This window comes from Bemisia tabaci, chromosome 5 (assembly GCF_918797505.1).
Source record: "Bemisia tabaci chromosome 5, PGI_BMITA_v3".
Taxonomy (NCBI): Eukaryota; Metazoa; Arthropoda; class Insecta; order Hemiptera; family Aleyrodidae; genus Bemisia; species Bemisia tabaci.
In genome coordinates, this window is record NC_092797.1 from 21,763,782 (window position 1) to 21,784,470 (window position 20,689).

Consider the following 20,689-nt stretch of genomic DNA (forward strand, 5'->3'; position numbering starts at 1 on the left):
ATATTTCAGTGTGGATAACCACATCTATCCTGTCACTTATGAGAAAAAACACTAAGAAGTGGTCCAAATACTGTATATATGTAACAAGGTGGAGAAATGGTGCTAAGTTCACACCATTTCGCGGGGAAATCAAAGCCAAGAAGCCACCGTGTACTTACAGTATTCAGGTCACTTCTTAGTGTTTTTTTCACATTTGTGCGCCCAGTTTGGGGATGTATGTTTTCCCGTTTGGGAGCAGACAGCTGAATCTAGATGTGTTCGCATCTCCAACCAGCCTGATAATCATTTTTTCGAGTTTTTCTTGTTGTGTTATGAGAGTTGTTCAGCAGCAACGGTAGATGGCGGTAGAACGGTAAATATTAATTAATATTTACAAAGATCTTATGAGCATGAATGCATTCATTTCTTGCCTCCTTTCATAAAGTTTTGCAGATTTTAGGACTCCATGCATGTGAAGAGAAAAAAGTTGGGGAAAAAGCATAAAACTTTACCGATATTTTAAAGTCTCCCATTGCATGGATCAAGTTTGAATCAAACCCAGAATCAGTAGGAGTTGAACAGTCACTTCGAGCTTCACTTTTTTCTTCAAAAGGACTAGGAGGCTCCAGCGAGTGCAAACCACCTTGAAGGAAGTGTGCAGCTAAATAATTGTTTGCTTTCATTTCAATGCTTTGCTGGGGTGTGCTAATAGCAAGCCAATGTGAATGCAAGCCGACCAGGTAGTTCAGACATTTATGCACATCCAGTAAAGGTGAAGTCTGACAACTGGTGCTTTCATTAGCCTATTAAAAAGGGCAAAAAAACAATTAAAACTAATAAATGAATACAAATTAATATAAAAACACCGGCACTAACACCACAGCTTGAATTATTATTGGAAATTTTCTAGGAAGAGTAATGTTGAGAATAGACCCTCAAACAAGGTAAGAAATTAAGCACTACAGCGCACGTTTTCTCATCAAAATTCTTGCAGAAAACGTTGGAAATATCAAAAAAATGGAAAGTTACCTCCTTAGGGAAAAATAAACGTACATATTTTGGGTTATGAAAATTAAATTCAAACTTCCTGCTAGTGAAAAAAAAAACATCAACGTAGGTTAATTTAGGCATTAAATTTACTTTATACATTGGGCAAATAACTAGAGCTTCCTTCCTCCTTTGATACGAGGTATCTTTAGTTTTCTCAAAGAAAAGTTAGTAACGAGGGAAATTCTCCCATCATAGAATATATCGAAATTTCTTGAGGGCTTTTTTTGACTCGGGTGGACTCTCCTTTTTTTTTGAGGAGAAGAGTGAATTAGCAGACAAAAACCAATATTTTCTCATTTAGGTATTGAATTTGGAAAGTTTTAATAGTGCTATGCGTAAAATTTTGATAAGGTAACATATGTCGCGGCTCTTGATATTGTACCCCATCAAGTGGTCCATTAATGGGACTATTGAGATTTTCCATTGAGATTTAGTGGGGTATCTATACTATAAATTCTCAGGCCTCCTAAATTTTCATTTCTGGTAACGCTTAGTTCTAGCGTTCTACTAGGCCGATATTCGTGATTTTTGCGGCTATCAACAGGTAATTGTCTTTAGATGAGTCTGCTTTATTCAGATTTTGAAAGTATGGTCCAGGCTTTTGCATGTTACGTAGTAAAGTTGCTAATTCTCCCATTTAAATCAATGTAAACTTTTATTTTTTGTCACAGTTCGTTTGAGCATTCTACTGAGCTGATTTCCATGATTTTTGCGGTTATTGACAGATGATAATCCCTAGATAAGCCCGCTCTTATCAGATTTTAGAAATAGGGCCCAGGTTTTTTTACAATCACATTTCAAAAGTGAGCAAATTTGCAGCCGGCTCCCCAACTGCTGCTGCCATGCGCAAAAGGTTGCGCAGTGGCTGAGTAGCTTGCTCCGTAGCTCTAACCTATGAACCAAGATTCACCTCATCTTCAATAGCATCGGCGATGGCTGAGTTGTTGCAGGCATCAGATACGTCGCTACCTTGGCCCGAGACGTGGGTTCGATTCTCAACGTCCAAACTAATCAATCATGACATATTTAACATTTGCTGTTATTTTACTGAAATGGTTCCTTACTCGATCATTGCTAAATGCATCCTTCAGATTTCAGATTTTTTTTCTTTATTTAATGCAAAAAAAAGTCATTTTGTTCTAAAAAGCAAAATATACCTCATATCGTAATTTTTTAGGGAAAAACCCAACATTGATGAGAAGTTGAAAAATAGGGCTGCAAAGCTGCTTCTTGATAGCGTGGAGTGCCTTCAGGGGGTTGGGCTGCGTAGCGACTAGGGAGCGTACCCTCTAGTATGCTACAATAGCCTCTTTCTATCACCAGCTGAATATGATAACTGTTAATTTTTTTCACCTAATTCTTTAAATTCCATGAAATCATCAGTTTTAAATATTTCCTCGCTTGTTTTTCCCCAAAAAAAAAAACGATTTAAGTTGTAAAGAGAAATGTTAAATTATAGATAAATTCTTTTATTTGTTCATTATTTCACCTGCATTCTGTGCATGCTCAAATTTTGTAAACAATAGTCATTCTAAAATTCTTGCGTGTTAAGTTATGCTAAGGTATATGTAACTCTTAAATAATACAGTATTTTAATTTTTATCTTCATTAGGCATATAGTAGAACCATGGGTTTAGTTGAAAATTCTAAATAAAACTAAATTAAGAAACAGTAGAATTCCTTTACCTTTAAGAAAACTGCTTACCTGATGAGATCCTTTATCACCTTCGAAGAGAATTCCTACAAAACGCGACTCGAGGAAATTAGATTCATCTGATAGGTTAAATGGCCAAAAAGAATGATCATTATTCAGACATTTCTTCAGAAGTTCATCACTATTTGTTCCATCAAACCTGCAATAATTTAGGATAGCAATGAAACTGATGCATAGTGGGTGAAAAAAAATCAAATTTTCTATACTGCTCGAAAAGAATATGCGTTATTTTTAGAAGTAACTAGAGCAGGACCATAAATGGCTCATTGGGACTAGGGAGAATGTGAAAAAGTTAAAAACTGTTCAGAGAGAGAACAAAAACAAAAATTATGAAGCCATTTCATCATCTCCGTTCATGAAATGTATGTATTAAAATAAAATACACACAAAAGAATTACTCAAAGTGGACCACCCACCGGAATTGATGAAATTGAAATGGCAGTTTATCCCAGCGTGGTTAGTTCTTAAGAATGGCCGTAAGCATACAGATTTTGTTGGATGCCTTGATATAAAACAGACTTTGTCCAGAGGGCTAGGCACAGAATAGCAAGAAATTGGGTGCCGCCTAAATGATATTGTTTGAAGTCATGTTCTTACGGCCTCCTGAGCACGATTAGCTCCTAGAAGCGAATTTCCCAAGGGCCAATGTTGGGAAAAGTTGGGCTGAAACGTGGCTTTTTTGGTATATTAACCAGGGATGAGTTTTAGAGAACGCCATACTGTTATAGCGACGGATTGATCTTGCATGTTCTTTGTAAAGTCAGCGGATTCTTCCCCTCACCATTGATCATTTCTCCGTGACCCCCTGTTGCTGAATCACTGATAAGAATATTTTTTATTTTTTCCGACCCCTTTTGATAACGTAGGAATCAGCTCCATCATGCATAAGTAAGCAAGATTAGTATAAGAAGGATACTTGAGATCCCACATACTTTTAGTGATAACCGACAGCTGATAAATACAGTTAGTTACGAGGATCCCATACGAGGTTGCAGTACTAGTAACTACTTACAAATTTTTACGTTGGCTCTTATACAGCTTCTGAAGTCTTATGGAACTCGTCCTTGTTTTTATAGGCAATATCTAGTAAAATCTTTGAAGTTTCATGAGAACCACTACAAACCTGATGTTATGAAAGTCATAAATTTTCTTATTCCATACGATCCAAAGGCCTCCATCTCGATTGTGGTTTTCCACATCTGCTTTTCGAATGAGTTTGGAATCTTCAGAAACATTCTGACGGTGTGATTTATAGATGTCAACTGTGAGAATAAAAGCATCATTGACACAACGAGACATTTAATTATTAACAAAGGTTGATATTCCTTAGATTTATCGGCTACTTGCTTTAAAATTGATGAACCGATCAATAATTGATGATTAATTATCAATGTTTAATGAAAGATTGAATCAATTAGATTTAAAATGTACCTTACTAGGAGAGCCAGAATCTTCAACTCAATCTGTGCATTTTCACTGTCAGGTTTTTTTTCCCGACAAGCTGCGGAAGTAAGTTTCATTCAAGAGTTTTGGAGAATACCTAACCAATTTTCAAACTTGTGAGTCGATTGATAAGTTACTGACAGTCACATAATTTCATATCCCCCCCTTTTGGGAGGAAGGGAGGGGCATTTTTACCTTTGACACAATTATTTGTAAACCTTTTTTGGTCAAGAAGGTTGGAAATGCAACTGAATTTTATTCATGGTGATGAAATATCGCAGAATCTAACATATGGCAAGCAGATAAAGCTCTAGGCCATTTGTAATGTAGACGCACTTGACTTTTTTATCAGTTTTGAGGCAAAGTTGGCAACCTCTCAGTAAATATGCTTTCCATCCCTAAATCTTTCATAACTTTCCTGGCAATGGTAATTAGAGGCGCTGATAGCTTCAACAACTTCCAGACTTGGCCAAATCTTTCATAACATTCATCTTCTTGAAAAATTGCCTACCTACAAAAAAAATTTCTCGGTCTTTTGAGAACTATTCAAGCTTGTGCTGGACTAATACGATTCTTTTGAATTTTTCTCTTTTGATCTCTTTTTACGTTACTGAAATCTATGGATGGGTGAATTTTCAAAAATCTTGAACATATATTTAAGTTTGAATATTTATTTGGATATTCCATTAGGAGTCTAACCTTAAAATCGTGAACTTCAAACTTATTTGACCACATGGTTGTGAATTTTAATATATGCGCAAAATATAAAATATTTCGCGAGATATTCCGTAGATTTGCATGCGGGGGCAAAAGATAAAAGATCCAAATGAGTCATCATGCTGCTTTAGTTAACTTAAATGACTGCCCGTCACTTAATAATTGAGCCCTGTATCAGAAAATCTGTGGAAAATCTTTGGGAATCCTTGGACAAGATTCAAGATTTTCATTCATCTTTAAAAAGAAGCTTAGGCTTAGAATGAAAGTTCATAGATTTATCGCTCTTGTGAGGGAACAGGATGAAAATAAAAAAAATCATACATGGATGACAAACCAGGTCTGGGCTCATCAAACATTGTTTGTAATGTCTGATATTTATACTTACACATCATTCCTGGCCAGGCCATATTATTGCTGTCATCATTACTGTTGTATGGAGACAACTTATTGAAGTTTTCCAAGGCATCATTTAGTGGACCAAATAAACTCTGCCAGTTAGCGTTGGATAGAAACAGTGGGACATGTTGGTGGACCATGATTAAACAAATGAATACTTCTGGCAAAAGCACATCTGGAAAAGAAGAAAAGAAATGGAATGATCTGCTGAGCAAGAACAAGGACAATAGCGCTAAAAAAAACATTCTGAGTGTTTGAGAAACAAACAGAAGATCCCAAGTGTTTGCGGAACAAACAGGAGCAATTCTTGCAGAAATTTCATGAATCTCATTAGTTTTAAAGTGTTGTCATTGCTCTGATGAAACATTGCTGTAGTAACAAGACACTTTGACTAATATTTTGTGGTGACACCACCACCAGCCAACCAGGGCGCTGCCCTCTGAGCCGTCCACGCTCCCGCACCTATAAATACGGTGCAGTTGCCGGCCCTCTTCGTGCAACCCCTTGAGAGTAGACCTTAAGGTCCCCCCATAATTTCGGCAATTTTTGTTCTTTGAACCATGATCTAAATGAAATTTTGAAGAGGAAAAATGAATCGCTTAAAGTTGTATCTCATCTAATAGTCCATTAATCGGAAAATTGTATTTACATCGCTACAGACAAAAATGAGAGACTGGAAAAAATGCTGTGTAAAATACCTAATTTTAGGCTCAGTTACCCTTTATTCAACTGAATTAAAATGAAACTTACCCATCACATCACCTTTCATCACTTTCACAATGTTATCATAAGTGTCAAAATTCTTCGTGATTTGCTCTGCTGCAAAACTGATGACTTCAATGACATTCTTATTCAACTGTTGCAAATATTTAGTGAGTAGCAACTCCGCACCAATATTGTGTTGCTCTTAAAAAGAATAAAATTGAAAAGTAAACTTTTGAAATATAGGCTTAAAAGTATCATGCAAATGAGAAAATTAGAGTTTTTTGCTATTAGGAACATGACCTTAAACTTTTACATCATAAATCACAGAAAACTTAGTGTCACAATTTTAAAGAATCTTCCTTTGTAGATCATTCCTGAAATTCTAATACAAAAGTCATCCAAAATGTATGTTCAATGATTCTGTGTCCCTTTAACTATTACAGTTTACTACAGTCAGAGAAAACATATTAAATTAGTTACTTGCAGCTTCCATAAAAGCTAAAAAAAATAAATTTAGTCCAATGAAACCTAAGAGGAAAAAGAATTTTTCCAAGCTTATTCTGCCTCAGTCCAAAATTCCGTGGTGCTACATCAGTACAGTCTGATCTCACCCAGCCAGAATCCGCTTAAACCCCACTAACTCCGTAATAATGGCTTGTTCCTGTTTTTTTGTTTTGCGAATACAAAGCCTGTTTAACTCAGAAAACCCACCAAATTAGAACGAATCCTTGGTCCTGATGCATTCTAACTTAACAAGATTTGACTGCGCATAAGCTATTGCAACTATTTCTTGTGACAAGAGGGTGAGAGAGGACCTTTAAACTTCATATAATGGATAAAGATTTGCTGTAAATTTCTACTCATTGAACAGAGACAATAAATTTTCACTGAACACACCTATAGATGAGGATAAATGCTTGCATTGAGGTTGAAGTTCCATGAAAAGTAACCTCTGGAATTGAAGCAACATGTTTAAACAGAGCGAGGAATCAGGAGAACAGGTGGGTGAACCTTGCTGTAAACGTCTAAAGGAATGACAAAAACAATTCCTGCAAAAGAGATAAAAAACAAATTTAAACTATTAAACTTTGTCACTTGCAGCTGTATCAAGGTTTACAGATATATACCGTAATAGAGCAGTATGCTTGCATTCTCATAATTATTCTTAACAAAATATCTTGATTTAGTTATTGTTGATCGCAAAAAACATAATGCTGTCATTGTTGGTGGCGGGGGCGGGCATGTGAAATTAAGATCATTCAATGGAACATGACAGTGGAGCAAAATATAACAAAGCTTTCAACTGATGAGAGAAGAAATAACTCAATTTTGCCATTTGCTTCTGAAAACTTCTGAGCCATTTTTTTGTTGCCGTAACATTGTTACAGAGCAATTTTTCATTCTTCATGATATAATTGAGCTGCTCCATGAAAGAAGGTGATTCAATTTCTTCAGAAACAAGTATTCTCAATTTAGAATTACTTGAGCAAATGTGCATGACAAAGTCAATTTCTCTTTACGTACCTAAGAAGCTGTTTGACAAGGTGTAGTAGAGGCACGGGTGAATTTTCAGTCAAACGACCATTCTCAGTCATTTCTTCTGAAAAAAGAACGAAAAAATGACAAAAGAAAAAAATTACCCAAAATTCATTGGAGCTTAAAATAATAAAAAACTGAAAACCGTAGATTTTGAGTTTAAAAAACTTATAAATTTGCACATCTCTTTATGTATGTTAGAGTCAAAAGCCGAAAAGCGTAAAAACGCGAATTAACGGTTAAAACTAGTTTTTTCAAAAAATGATAGTGAAAACCGAAAGTAGTTGTTTTTTTCCAGGTTTTTACACGAAATTCTAGTCAGAACTAGTTTACTTACTACTTACTATACTAATATCTTTATATCATGGCCTTCACAGAATCATTCTTCCAAATGTTCCTTCTAGATTTAGTTTATGTTGGGTCAGTTTGCCTAAAAAATTTTAACATTACCATTTTCATTTCACTTAAAAATGGTGACATGTTACTGTAAATTTGGTCTCATGATAAAATCAAGTAAATGTAGCAGCAGAAATTATGATCAATCAAAAAATCTAAAAGTCTTAAAACAGGATTCATAGCAGCTTTTTAACACCAAAAACAAGATTATTTCTTGATCAAAAATAAGGACTTTTAAGGATCTCTCAAGGATTTCAAAAAAAATATTCAAATAGATTCAAGCTTACACAACAAACAAGAGCCTTGGAGCAGAGATGTTATGTCCTCAGTAGTTGCCCAGAGATTTTCATAAGACTCCAGCACTTGGGGCTATTTCTTTAAAACTCTGGCATATTTTATAATTTCTTTAGTTTCCTAGCAATAATGTTGAAATCAAGACCAACCCACAAGAGTCAGTCATTCACGGAGACAAGTTTTGAGATCCTAGTGCGCAATAACTGTGGGATATTGAAAATTTGAAATAAAATTCAAGTATCTACAAGGACTTTTCAAGGCCTGCTAACTTAATAAAACGAAATTTATTAAAATTGAATACCTTTGATAGCAATTATTAAGAACTCTTCTAAACTACCATCTGCTAGCAAGGTTGAAACAAGAAGATCTGCCATGAATTGCTGTCCCTGATGAATATGAGTGGAGCTGTCATCTGTAAAAATCATCGTTTATAAATTAGGAATGAATCGTTAAATGAAAAACTGATTTACATTACTTTACTGACCTATTTTTTGTTGTTTTCTTTTTTTGCATAAAACTGAACTCAGGACTTGGCTGATGGAAAAACAGCATGAAATCAACTCCTTAAGAGTTAGATTTTCTGTGCAAAATAATATATTTATAATTATGATGAAATGCAATTCTTGCTAAAACATATGATCAATGCATGTTTATTGCGATAAAAAAATCAGATTTTGAAAAAAAGAAAAAAAAGTGGAACTGCGTAATTCCACCATTATCCTGTAGAAAATTTGCAGTTGTTTCTTACCGAGGCGTACATTGCCATGGCTTTCTGATGGTTCTTTAATAATTATGGTACCTGTAAGCTTATTAACTTGGCCAGTTTAAATCATGTTAATTTTACATTTCACATAATACTAAAGCAGGGTGCGGACAAACTTCGGGGAAAGAATTCCCTGCCATTTTGAGGTTCTCGTTAACAAAAATGATGAAAATTCTTCAGCTTTTTTAATTAATGATTTATTAATAAGGATCACAAAAAAAGCAATAGACACAGTTTAGTTTATAGAATTGACCTTAAGGGTCTCGGTTAGTCCTTTTAAGGTAATAAATCTTCGAAATCATTATTAAGATTGTCTTAAAAATTCTTGGGAGGTAAACTAAGCAAAAAGGAAAAATTCGAGTTATGTCCAAAAAACTTTTGTATCCTATGGACAATTATGGCTAAAATTATTCTTCCTTACTTTCTCTGATTTTACTTGATCTCTGACCCTGCTGACATCTTGTAAAAGGTAGGATGTCAAAATCAATACAGCAATCTATAGATTTAGAGAACTGATGGAAAATTACCAGATGATGGTAGCAGTGAGGACAGAGTTAGAGCTCTTTCATTTGAAGTTGGTAGCAGAATCTGCCAGCCTGCTTGCAGCACAGCTTGAGCAGCTCTTTGAATTGTGGGTAAAACATTCGGACAGCTTGCCAAGTCGACAATTAAACTTCTGAGACTGAGCAACAATTTTGAGCCGGAATCCAAACCGACACTTTGTAAACTAACGTGATTACTCAGGACACTGTGAAGCTGAAATCAAAGAAAAAAATAGTGATTGCTTGAGGAAAGAAAAAAGAAGAGATAATTTTATATTATAGGGAGATCATAATATACCGCCCTGTTAAGGAAAAACACAGTGTTGATAAAGAATAGGCTTTCAGAGAAAATCAAACTCAACCTTGGCCAGATTATATTGCATCTTATGAACCAATCTCATGTTCGTGTTTATTCTTCTCTTGTATATAGTTCAATTTTTCTGGTAGTTTTGGCATCATAGTTTCAGCATAGTTTGGTAGTTTTGTTCTTCTAAACACGTCTGAACGTTAAAAGTTAAAATTAAAAATAAAACAACATACACCAAGAGCCTATTTCTCCTCTACATCCTGTGCTCTTTCTTGGTAAGAAAATATCGGTAGTAATTCAGGTTGTAGACAGCTAGTGCAAAATAGTGGCCTGTTTTAAGAAGAATTGATATGTATCACAACAGCTTAAGGACCATACGACCAGAGGAAATTTCAAAATCAAAATGTGCTGGTGCACAAATTGAAAATATGAGTTTCAAAATTATTGTCTATTGAATTGTCTATGAGTTGCTTAGCTGCAGCAGAGGACGGTGCAAGCAGCATCCTTTGTTACAAGGTCTTACAACAGGCCATCAACCATATTTTGGTAGTGTCCTTAGTATGCAGAGATACTGTGTAGGAATCCACCAGGGGCAGGGCATGAGGTCTACTTTATAATCAGGAACAAGTTCTGAAAGAAGCTGTATTGTTGTAAACAGCCGATTGCAGCACAACCTCCCGTAAGATTCTCACAACCTTACAAGGTTGGGGGATCTTTCTTCTTAGTAACCTGCGGGTGCGCATTTACATGGTAGCTCAAAATACGCAGCTTTGAGCTCGTTTTTTATGGTTTAATATTGTTCAAAAAAATGGGGGGAAATTCCTGTGAACTCTGTGCACTCTCTAGTTTTCAGAAATGCAGGAATTAAACATTACTAAACAAGCTCATTGCCTAAACTGAGTGCTCTCTCTTTCAGTTGTGTGCCGATAGTGATTCAAATTTCATTTTGAAACTCTGAAATTCATTTTTGTACTTTTATTTGTTTCAAAATTCCTTCAGTTATTGTGATCCTACTAGTATTATAATATCGTATAATATGGTATAAAGCAGTGTAATAGATATAGACTAGACTTGCGGTTGATAAAAACCAAATAATAATTCACATTTTATGGCAAATACCTGAAGTCGAAGTAAATTGAGTGCAGCTACCATCATGCATTCACAACCTTGCGATGGTGGCCTTTCACCGGGAGGCTCGATCACAGATAATAATAGTCCCTCCAAGCGACTCAAAGTTACTTCACTGACATCTAGGACTAATGGAGCTCTCAAGTCTATTGACCAATCTTCAACTGCACTCCAAGCAAAACACTGATGCAAAAAATATAAAACATTACAAACCATAACAGGAATATTTGGATACATAGACATTAAAAAAAGTCCATCTACTGCAAACAGACTTCTTCAGCTTATGTTTGAATAGAATGAGTCTGGAAAGATCAGTTGCTAAGACTTAGATCGCCTAGATTGCTTGCATGTAACAGACCCATTGTCTAACCGAGCAGGTATGCTGTATCAGATCATGTTTTCAAACCTGTGAAATTTTAATCTTGATTCTAATTTGTAATAAAATACATCGTCTATAAACTTTTCTTCTTATTTCCATTCAAACAAAATAAAGAGACCTGAAATAAAATCAATACTTAATTGCGCGGCAAATTACCGAATGTTGCCTCTCCAAATTTGTTCAATTCTATTCTAAAATTCAAGCAGTATGCCATTTTGAAGTTATTATTGAACTCAGAAAAGATTGAAATTTACCTTGTCTGTCGGCCAATAAGGCTAGGTTTTCCTCCCAAAATTAAACCTGAAAAACTCCATATTTGGATCATTTTAACAACCTTGATTGCATCCAGGAAGGAATGCTAAGGCTAATTAGCAAGGATCACAGTCAGTCACAGTAAAAGGAGCGAACTAATAAATTTTTAAAGTTTGACGATTGGGTTTACCCTTTTTAGTTTAAATTTCACTGCATTTCAAGTAGACTCATCTCCCTTCACTACATCACCAATAGTCAAATAAAACCTGTCTCTTAAATCAAGTTGCTTATGCCATATTTATAAATACCTGAGTCAAGGAGCAAGCTATTCCCACTATTTTCATGCTGTTGAAATGATTGAGCACGGTTGGTGTTTCAATTAAATTACGTTCTGGATTCTCAGGATTAGTGAAATCGGTCTTGCCCCAGACGTACACCATCTGATCTTGAGTTAAGGCTAGAGCATGCGACAGCCCTACGCTTAGTTCTTTGATAAATTTGCCTGAAACAAATGGAACCTGAATAATTTTGCCGATTACAATATTCAACAGGATTACATAAAAGAGAAAAAAAAATCTAAATAGAAGCAGAACAGTATGAGCTTCAAACATAAATTACCCCTTCAGGTTCTCTTCAAGGGATTCAAAAGAGCCCCTGCATCTGTAGAGCTCTTTTTGGCAAAATTTGGAGGACTATCCTTTCTGACCCCTCCAGCCAGTTATCTTTGTTTCTGCCCTCTTCACTGTTCACACTCTAATTTGATAATTTCATTTATAAACGTTTTCTAGGAGACTCTGCCATTGAAAAGACAAACTTACGATTCACATATGTAGAGATAAATGAAACTTAAAACGAGTCAATAAAAACAACCTATTCATATATTACCTTTTAAAGCTTGAATTAACTTAGGATAGCGGACATGTTCTTCAGAGGGATGACCCAGGATATAGTTATCTCCTTTCCCCCATGAATAAACACTCCCATCCTTGGCAAGGGCAAAACTGCACTGGGAGCCACAGTAAACTTTCTTGATGAATGTATTCTGCAAGATTTCAACTACAAGTGGAACTTTGGAGCCATCACTTCCTCCACGGCCTGAAAGATATTGAGATTTTATAAAAATTTGATCGGAAATTTAAAAACTGAAAATCAAAGATTAGTGTTACTAAATTTAGTTACAATAACAACGTTGAACGATAAAAATTTTATCAATAGAAAAGTTAGGCGAGAACAAAAAATAATACAAAAATCTGATGGAAAAAAGACTGAACCTGTGCATTAAAATTGTGAACAAATATTTTAAAAGAAAGGAAAAATTCCAGTAATATCATCCGATGAAGGATTACCAGTAAAGCGGACTTTGATAAGATAGCTTTTTTTAAGAAATTATTTTGATACACAAATTTATTTTCAACTTATTTTTCCTTTCAGAAAGTACATTAAAATATTAAAGGGATTCGGGAGGCATGTCTCAGAAAAAACTGTGTAATTAGGTGTGTAATTAATCAAATGACCTGAACAAGGGCTTAATTTTAGGCTAAAGATATTATCTTCGAGACTAGAAAAACCGCATTTTGATGAATGCTATGAAAATATTTTTGAAACAAGAACTGTCAAGATATTCATCAAAAAAGGCTCATTCGTGAATCAGAAAGCTTCACCAGTACTCAGCTACCAAAATCTAATAGGGCAGGGGTGTTGCATGTAGCTAGACAGCTTCACGGCACAGATATTTGCAGTTGGAAATGATGGTGAAAATGATTTATTGGGGGTGGGGTGGTAATAGAGAGGGGGGAAATATTAAAGAGAAGTCCTCACCAAGTTTGCCATAATCGCCATCACCCCAAGAGAAAACCAAACCTTGATCCGTCACAGCAAGAGTTTGTGCATCACCAAAACCGCATGAGACATCAACTACATTCCATTCTGGTAAAAAGAGAAAAAAGGGGGAAAATTCATTAGAAAAATTGTTTTCTTATTCGTGGTTTAGTATCCCTCTGAAATATTTTGATTTTTTAGTTGTTAGATAATTGCTACGTTGATACAAGTGGACTTTCGGATTCACCATTTCATCTGACGGGACTTTTTTTTTTAATTTATTAGTGTGCTAGGAGCTTAAGTTAAAATCATACTTAAAAAATGGCCATGACATTTTTACTAATCAATAGAAAAGAGGTAAAACTGAGATAAAATTACTTACGCAAATGTTTACTTTTCATAAAAGACAAAGTTTGAATCAACCAAATTGTTTTTTCCCCCTACCTAAAGTCCATTTACTCAAACCATGGAATATTCTGACCAAACAATACAAAATACTAATAATAATTAATGCAGGTTAAATTGAGAATAGAAAAGCTGAGCATACCCTTCAATGCTGCTACTAAAGTTGGCGACAGATGGTCATCAAAAGATCCATGTCCTAAACGGCCATAATTCCCACGGCCCCAGGTGTATAACTGTCCTTGGTCAGTAACAGCAGCACTGAAAACCATGGACCAAAGTATTTAGAGGAACACTTTTCTCAATTTTGAGGAGTCTTCAGAAGCATTGTTACTGTTTTGGGTAACTTTTTTTCGAAGATCAAAAAGCTTGGGTTTGTTTGACTATCACTGAACCAATACTTCTAACACTAAAGACATTAAAAGATGTCGGAAGATTTAAATCCAAAGTACAGATCATAATCATAATCTAACAACTATGGTCGATCATTTTAGAGTATAAAAATGAAACCACCTTATGCATGATGCCAAGCAGCGTGGTGGAAAAAATATCATCTCGGCACACGATGCTCCTGCAATAAAAACCAGCCCGGAGCGTCGTTTTTTTTAGGTATAACTTTTTCTTACGATTAAAAAAATAATAACAATAATAAACAGACAAACTATGCAAAAACCCTCCCCAGAATATCCCCTTCCATGCTTCATGTTCAACCTTAGTTATGTAGATGCGGATGTTCTGGGAAAGGTTTCTGTATTATTTACTTACATGTTTATTATTTTCATTATTTTCTTTAAATCTCAATTAAAAATTATAACTTGAATAAAACGGAAAAAATCAAATTAGAAATGCTGGTAATCGAACTCACAATCTTCCACATAGTAGACAAGTGCTGTATCAATAAGCCACAACAGCAGCTATGGCGTGGTGCAGAAACTCAGTCATTATGGAACAGATGATGATCAGGGACTAATTTCAGACCATTCTTGGGGGACGAGGGGGGGGAGGCTCCGAACCCATTTGCAAAAACAGAGAAGCAATCAATCGATTACTATTGACCTATTTTTTGTCGCAAACCAGATAAAAATCGGAAGCAGCTACTTCTGAGCCTCCCCTCGTTAGTGCAATATGATATTTTTCTCATTATAATATCCAATTTCAAGACAGCTGTATGCAACCAAGAAGATCAAAAACTGAACTGACACCTACAAAAAAAGCACGAGGCTGTAAAGAAAATGAGTATTCTTTTGCCTGGATCACAGGAAAACGGAATCTTACCTATAAGTGTTGCCACAAGAAATTTTGACAATTTTTTGAGAGGCTAGACTTTCAACCAATGTGGGTGTTGAAAGAGACAAAGTGTTACCATGACCCAAGCGACCTCCATCTCCAGCACCCCATGAAAAAAGTTGACCTTCATCACTTCGGGCAAGAAAGTGATTACCTTCAATGTGTGAGGCTACTTCTACTATTTTGAGAGACGAAAGAGCCTCTGCTTTCTACAAAAGAGAAAAAGGGGAGATTTTAGATTATATTTGATACAGAGCTCAGACAGATTTTTACACTCCATAATTTGAAAAGTATTAATAACGAGCCCTGACTTTGAATCCCTTCCCTCACAAAGATTCTGAGGTGAGGAAGATTGAGGAGGAGGAGTGATGGTTGTGCTACGGCTTGGAAATAATGCTAATTTTTTTTTTTTTTTTTTTTTTTTTTTTTTTACAGTAAATTAGATAAAGCGTGGTTACTCAGTGGCACGGGATATCATTAGTTTCAAATTGTTGTGTTCATTTTTACGTGGCTGTTTCCCTGACTTCTGAGAAAACACGGGATGATAAATAATATCTTTAAAATTTTCTGATCTTGTAAAAACTTCCCATTTCTGAGACGCTATTTCTCTCTCACTTTTGGGACAAATTGCTGTTTTTCCTGGACTTATTTTCCTATAACTTAAGCCACCTCTTATATCTTATATATGTAGATACTTTTTTCTAACCAATAAAAAAATAAAGTACCGCACTTCATGATAGATGTAGCACATTTTAATAGCTACTATCTGAGCTCCTGAACCAATCACACACAAAATGGCTGCTTTGGTGGACATTTTTCCTGCCTTTTGTAATTAATCATTAACAAAGTTGTTCCTTGCATCACTTTCAGGTATCTGGGTGACCAATGCACAAAACACGGAAGGGTCTGTAAGTTTTCATACTTTTCCAGAACTTCCAAATCTACTTTCAGCAATTTTTTAGATTTTACAGACCTGCAGAAACCCTGATGAAAATTTGCACACACAAGCATTCAATTTATTTGAATTTCCTAGATGCTTATGTGGATACTTTGGAGGCCTTCTTAATATTAAATTTGGTAATGTAAAAACTAAAAATTTGAAAGACTGCTAAAAAAAGAAATGACAAACAAATTTTTTTTTACAGGAATATCTTCCTCGGAAGGAATTTTTTCCTCGATTTAACCTTTAATTAATATTTTCAGATGCATTTTCTAAATAGTTTAGATGTGTTCCAGCTAAAATGTTCCAGAAAATTTTTAACTTTCAAACAACTGGTAAGTTATCCATGCATTAAATATGAAAGACAATCGAAGAAATATTTTTCTCTTCATTTTTATTTACATAAAATAATAATGAAGCTTATATAATTAATTATCGGATAATATTCTATTGATCTAAGATAAAAAATAATAAAAGCATTACTTACCGATAGTTCTGCATTTTGGTTGACTGTATACAGCTGACCGGAGTGAGTAGTAAATAAAAGCGTTTTGGAGGAAGCAGCAAAGGAAGAGATTCCCCGCTCACTAATGATTTGACAGCACTGTTCGTCCCACAGAACCCAGCCCCAAGTATGCAATTCTTGCTGTCCATGAGAGAGTGATGAAAATGACAAAGGTGGAAGCAATGGAGCAGCTAGGCGGTCTAATTGTGACATAATTGTGACAGCAGCAACACGGACATCAATAGGAGCACTATCTGATTTTGGTAGCTCGACGTATCGTAGAAAACATTCTGTGGGACTTACATGTATCTCTTGTTCATTCCATTCATCGTTAGATGTGGCAAAATTTTTCAATGGCTGAATCCTGCTCAGTCTTTTCAGAAATGGGGCTAAAGGAGGATTTTTCTTCTTCCGATCGCAACAATTTTCAGTTTCTTTCTTTGATTTCTCATGTAGGGAAAGTAAAAGCAAAACAGAATCAAGTAACTGACTGAGAGTGCCTTTTTGAAGAGCCAACTCTAACAACAAGCACAGCGCTAAATATTGATCATTGATCGGAACAGGATGACTCGCATTATTTGCAGCAATTTCTCCCAAGACAACTTGTCGCAGAAATTTGGATGACTTTTCAAAAATTTCACACCAAACGGGTGATACTTGCGAGTCATTTTCTTTAAAGAGGGAAGCTTCTGGCAACATTCGCATTGCTTCTAAGCATTCTTCTAATAAATCCGTGCAAAGTTCACAGTCTTCATTTGTTCTCCATGCTTTTTTTAGAAATGCGAAGGAAAAATTTAGGGCAGCTCTTGTTCCAATGCGAGCAAATCCGAAAGAAGGGTCCACTTCAGGGTTGATGGCTTCACATTTTTGTTCTCCAGTTATGGGACAACTGTCGACATTCTTGGGCAGTTTTTCTGGTTTGGAGTTTTCAAAATCCCTAGAAAATGCAATAAAATATCGCTGAGCTACGGCTAATCTCTGTTGTAGTGACCTAGAGAATAAAGATGAACTTGCTACAAGCTGACTGAGGGCTCTCTGCTCAAAAATTAGTGCTTTAGCTGCAAGTGTTAAGTCTTCGATACCTGGAAACACAAAAGTTAACAATCAATTTAAAATTAGCAAAAGAAAACTAAATGACTCAAATTGAGTAAAATTTACTCAGAGCACACTATAGTACATTCAAAATTATTAAAAGAATGACTCATGGCAGAAAACTAATAAATATATATTGTCTGATGTAAAAGTTGAAGGATCATTCTTGACAAAAAAATAAAAACATATAGGATTTGCGCCAGTACTGAAGTAGCAGGAACCATTATGAAGAAATGAATGAGAAAGAGGTAGAAATATGCACAAAAACCGCCGAGAAAAAATAAGAGGGTACAAAGTCCTTCGATTTCAAAATCTCTAATTTCAATGACTATGAGGGCCATTTTCTCAACGAAAAAGGAGAAATAGAGAAAAAAATCATATGTGCCTCATATCTAAGTACTTTCAACGAGTCTACTTAAAAAAGAAACAAAGAGGCGCAATGAACAATCTTTTAGTATTTTAAATGGAAAACTAAAAGAATTATCCGGCTTGTCTATAAGGAAATTTTTCATTTAAACTCCAGTTATTTTTACACTTCCACATATGGTTGAAAATCTGAGGGCTTGAAGATCATGATGCGTCACATTAAGAATAAACATACTCTGATTGGGCCGTAAGATACAAGACTCAATTAAGGTTTGAGAGGATGGTAAAGATGATACAGCTTTGACTTTGTAGGATCCCAAACAGGTACATTTGAAGTTCTCATTCTCATGGCAGTATGATCGATTGCTTCCCTGGAATTTGCGATCACCTAGATATCAGACGGAAAATGATGAGATTAGAATGAGAATTTTAAAATGAGATCTAGAACTATTTGCAAACATTTTCAAGAAAAAAAGAAATGAAAAAGTATTATTTACTAAAATAGAGTGCCTCATTGGTTGGTTATCATAATACTGTGGAGCTTTCTTAGGAAAATGCTGAAAATCTCTTTTGCTGTGAGATTTTAATGATGATTCGTTTACTTATGCTAAAAATGCAATGGCATCTACAAAACCAACATCTCAAGACTCATACATTACATTAATCACAATTCTAAAGAATGATAATTCAATTAACAAACCATTTACGATAGAAAAATTATAATTAACCTGTGATCGACTGTAAAAGATGATGAAGGCGTGACAGGAGGGCATTGATCCTTAGTATAATTCTACATTGATGTCAGCTGACAGAGTACAATGTAGGTCTTAAATCTTTCCTCCCCCATAATAGAAAATAAAATAAAAATCAAATTACCTTCATGAGTACTTCCAAGAGAGTAAATTAAAGATGAATCTTTTTTTGGTAAAAATAGTTCCCCATCTTTCAGTAATTCGTTCCAATGAGTAGGTAACTCACATCTTGTAAGAAGCTTTTGTAGATCGTTTTTTAACCACTTTGAATCAAAGCAGGAACTGCTTGAAAGCTCTGCATTATTCATTCTTCAGGAAATCCTAACAGATGAGAAATTGAGCTAATTACTATGTGAAGCTATTTGTTCCTCCATTCATTCCGACAATAGCCAATGGTCAAAAGGAAACACCGTTACTTGAAATTAAAAAATACCTCTTAATGCCTTTTACTACAATGGCTATCTTTAAAAACTACCTGATTCAATTTTAAAGTTTCAGTTCTTTTTAATATACTTTCATTTTTTTCTTGGATAAAGAGAAAAAGAATGAGAGTATTCATTCAGCAATTTCTTACTTTTTCTAGGAGTCAATGCCAAATAATTTTATACAATTTTAGAGTACGACAGATGATCTACAATCTTTATTCTTGCTTTTACATCCAATGCTAAACAGAAGATAGCTGATCTTCTGTTACACTCTAAAAGTGCATAAACCTATTTTGTGTGGACTCTTGTGAGAATAGAATATCGACGGTGAAACTACCAGACCACTTAGGTAGGTATCTTGTTTGAAATGATTAAAAATCTCCACTCCCATTTTATTTTTTTGAAGGAAAACAAATCAATATCGTTTCTAGAAATTTTCACAGAGTTTCCTTTGCATAGAGAAGAAAAGCATTGAAGTTATCAAGAATTGGTTTAGAGTAGTTTCCCATTTAAAAATAAAGTATGACACAGAGGCTACAACGTCGCTAAGAAATTGACTATGAAAATTAGGCAATAGTTGATGTGGCTTGGATCCTTTCTGTTTAATGCGGTCCAATTAATCCATGGTTCATTACATTAGCCATTAGGTCATGCTGCCACAAACTGACACTGATTCACTGGTGGTTGAAATTTCATGACAAGGTAGGTGCGTTCGTGAAAGACAACAGGCTTCAACAGAAATCACGCGGTGAGAGCGTTGCAAGTTTGATGATTGTTCTTGCATCTTCGTTGTACAATGCTTTTTACCCAGTGAAGTGTCATGGCAGTTCAATGGTCACCGCAACGGCCTAGCACCTCTTGCGGCTGGTCAATGGAGCATTGAGCATTGAGGAGGTAAACAAAGTTAAGTGACGGTAGTTACACCTCAGTTGGACATCGGGTAACTCCACGGATAATTCAGAGAAAAAATCTCCGTTGTCTATTGCGAACGCATGTAGTTTGTACACAACTCCATTTGTTTGGGACATCAGGCTCAAGTACCTCAACTACATGGAACCAGTATTGAAATAGTGTAACAGCTACTGTATTGAATGTGATGAAGAGCTGCTTGAATGAGATGTTTCTTTTAAAACTCTAAAGTACATCAAAGATTTTCAAAGAGGCTTACTTACCTAGAGTTTGTCAACTGCGGACACACAAACACGCAAAACCCAAAAATTGATCATATGACTCACTGTCGCTGAAGTAAAACTTGACACTTTGACATTCTGCTGATTTTGAGGGTAGAAATTGATCTGTTTTACATGACTCGATTGGATTCCAGGATATTGCGACTTTTCATCACCAAATGGTACAAATGGGAACCTGTCTCGGGCGGGTGATAACACAAAAATCAATTCAAAACAGCTATCTGAGATATCCGAAGACCGATTAGAAAAGCTAACGAGAAGCCATCGGCCATCATTTACAGGTAAGCAGTACAGAATTTTTATGGTTTATG

At 35.3% G+C, this 20,689-nt stretch overlaps 1 protein-coding gene across 2 annotated transcripts in view; it reads right to left on the reverse strand.

The window, feature by feature from the left end:
* Nucleotides 1-20,606, reverse strand: part of HERC2 (E3 ubiquitin-protein ligase HERC2) — a 35,626-nt gene extending 15,020 nt beyond the window's left edge. The window contains exons 1-19 of one of the 2 annotated variants that reach the window (XM_019050851.2): nucleotides 20,361-20,606; nucleotides 18,888-19,084; nucleotides 18,247-18,399; nucleotides 16,536-17,635; nucleotides 15,097-15,317; nucleotides 13,967-14,082; nucleotides 13,420-13,527; nucleotides 12,487-12,696; nucleotides 11,910-12,103; nucleotides 10,962-11,153; nucleotides 9,521-9,749; nucleotides 8,532-8,642; nucleotides 7,529-7,601; nucleotides 6,902-7,053; nucleotides 6,050-6,205; nucleotides 5,289-5,474; nucleotides 3,867-4,005; nucleotides 2,735-2,882; nucleotides 492-782 (exon numbers count right to left, since the gene is read on the reverse strand). In XM_019050851.2, the coding sequence (XP_018906396.2) occupies nucleotides 492-782; nucleotides 2,735-2,882; nucleotides 3,867-4,005; nucleotides 5,289-5,474; nucleotides 6,050-6,205; nucleotides 6,902-7,053; nucleotides 7,529-7,601; nucleotides 8,532-8,642; nucleotides 9,521-9,749; nucleotides 10,962-11,153; nucleotides 11,910-12,103; nucleotides 12,487-12,696; nucleotides 13,420-13,527; nucleotides 13,967-14,082; nucleotides 15,097-15,317; nucleotides 16,536-17,635; nucleotides 18,247-18,399; nucleotides 18,888-19,071 (3,963 nt within the window). In that variant the 5' untranslated portion in view covers nucleotides 19,072-19,084; nucleotides 20,361-20,606. Of the gene's footprint in view, nucleotides 1-491; nucleotides 783-2,734; nucleotides 2,883-3,866; nucleotides 4,006-5,288; nucleotides 5,475-6,049; nucleotides 6,206-6,901; nucleotides 7,054-7,528; nucleotides 7,605-8,531; nucleotides 8,643-9,520; nucleotides 9,750-10,961; nucleotides 11,154-11,909; nucleotides 12,104-12,486; nucleotides 12,697-13,419; nucleotides 13,528-13,966; nucleotides 14,083-15,096; nucleotides 15,318-16,535; nucleotides 17,636-18,246; nucleotides 18,400-18,887; nucleotides 19,085-20,360 lie in introns of both variants that reach the window. The other variant, XM_019050849.2, reaches the window with a different exon arrangement.
* Nucleotides 20,607-20,689: the final 83 nt, after the last annotated feature.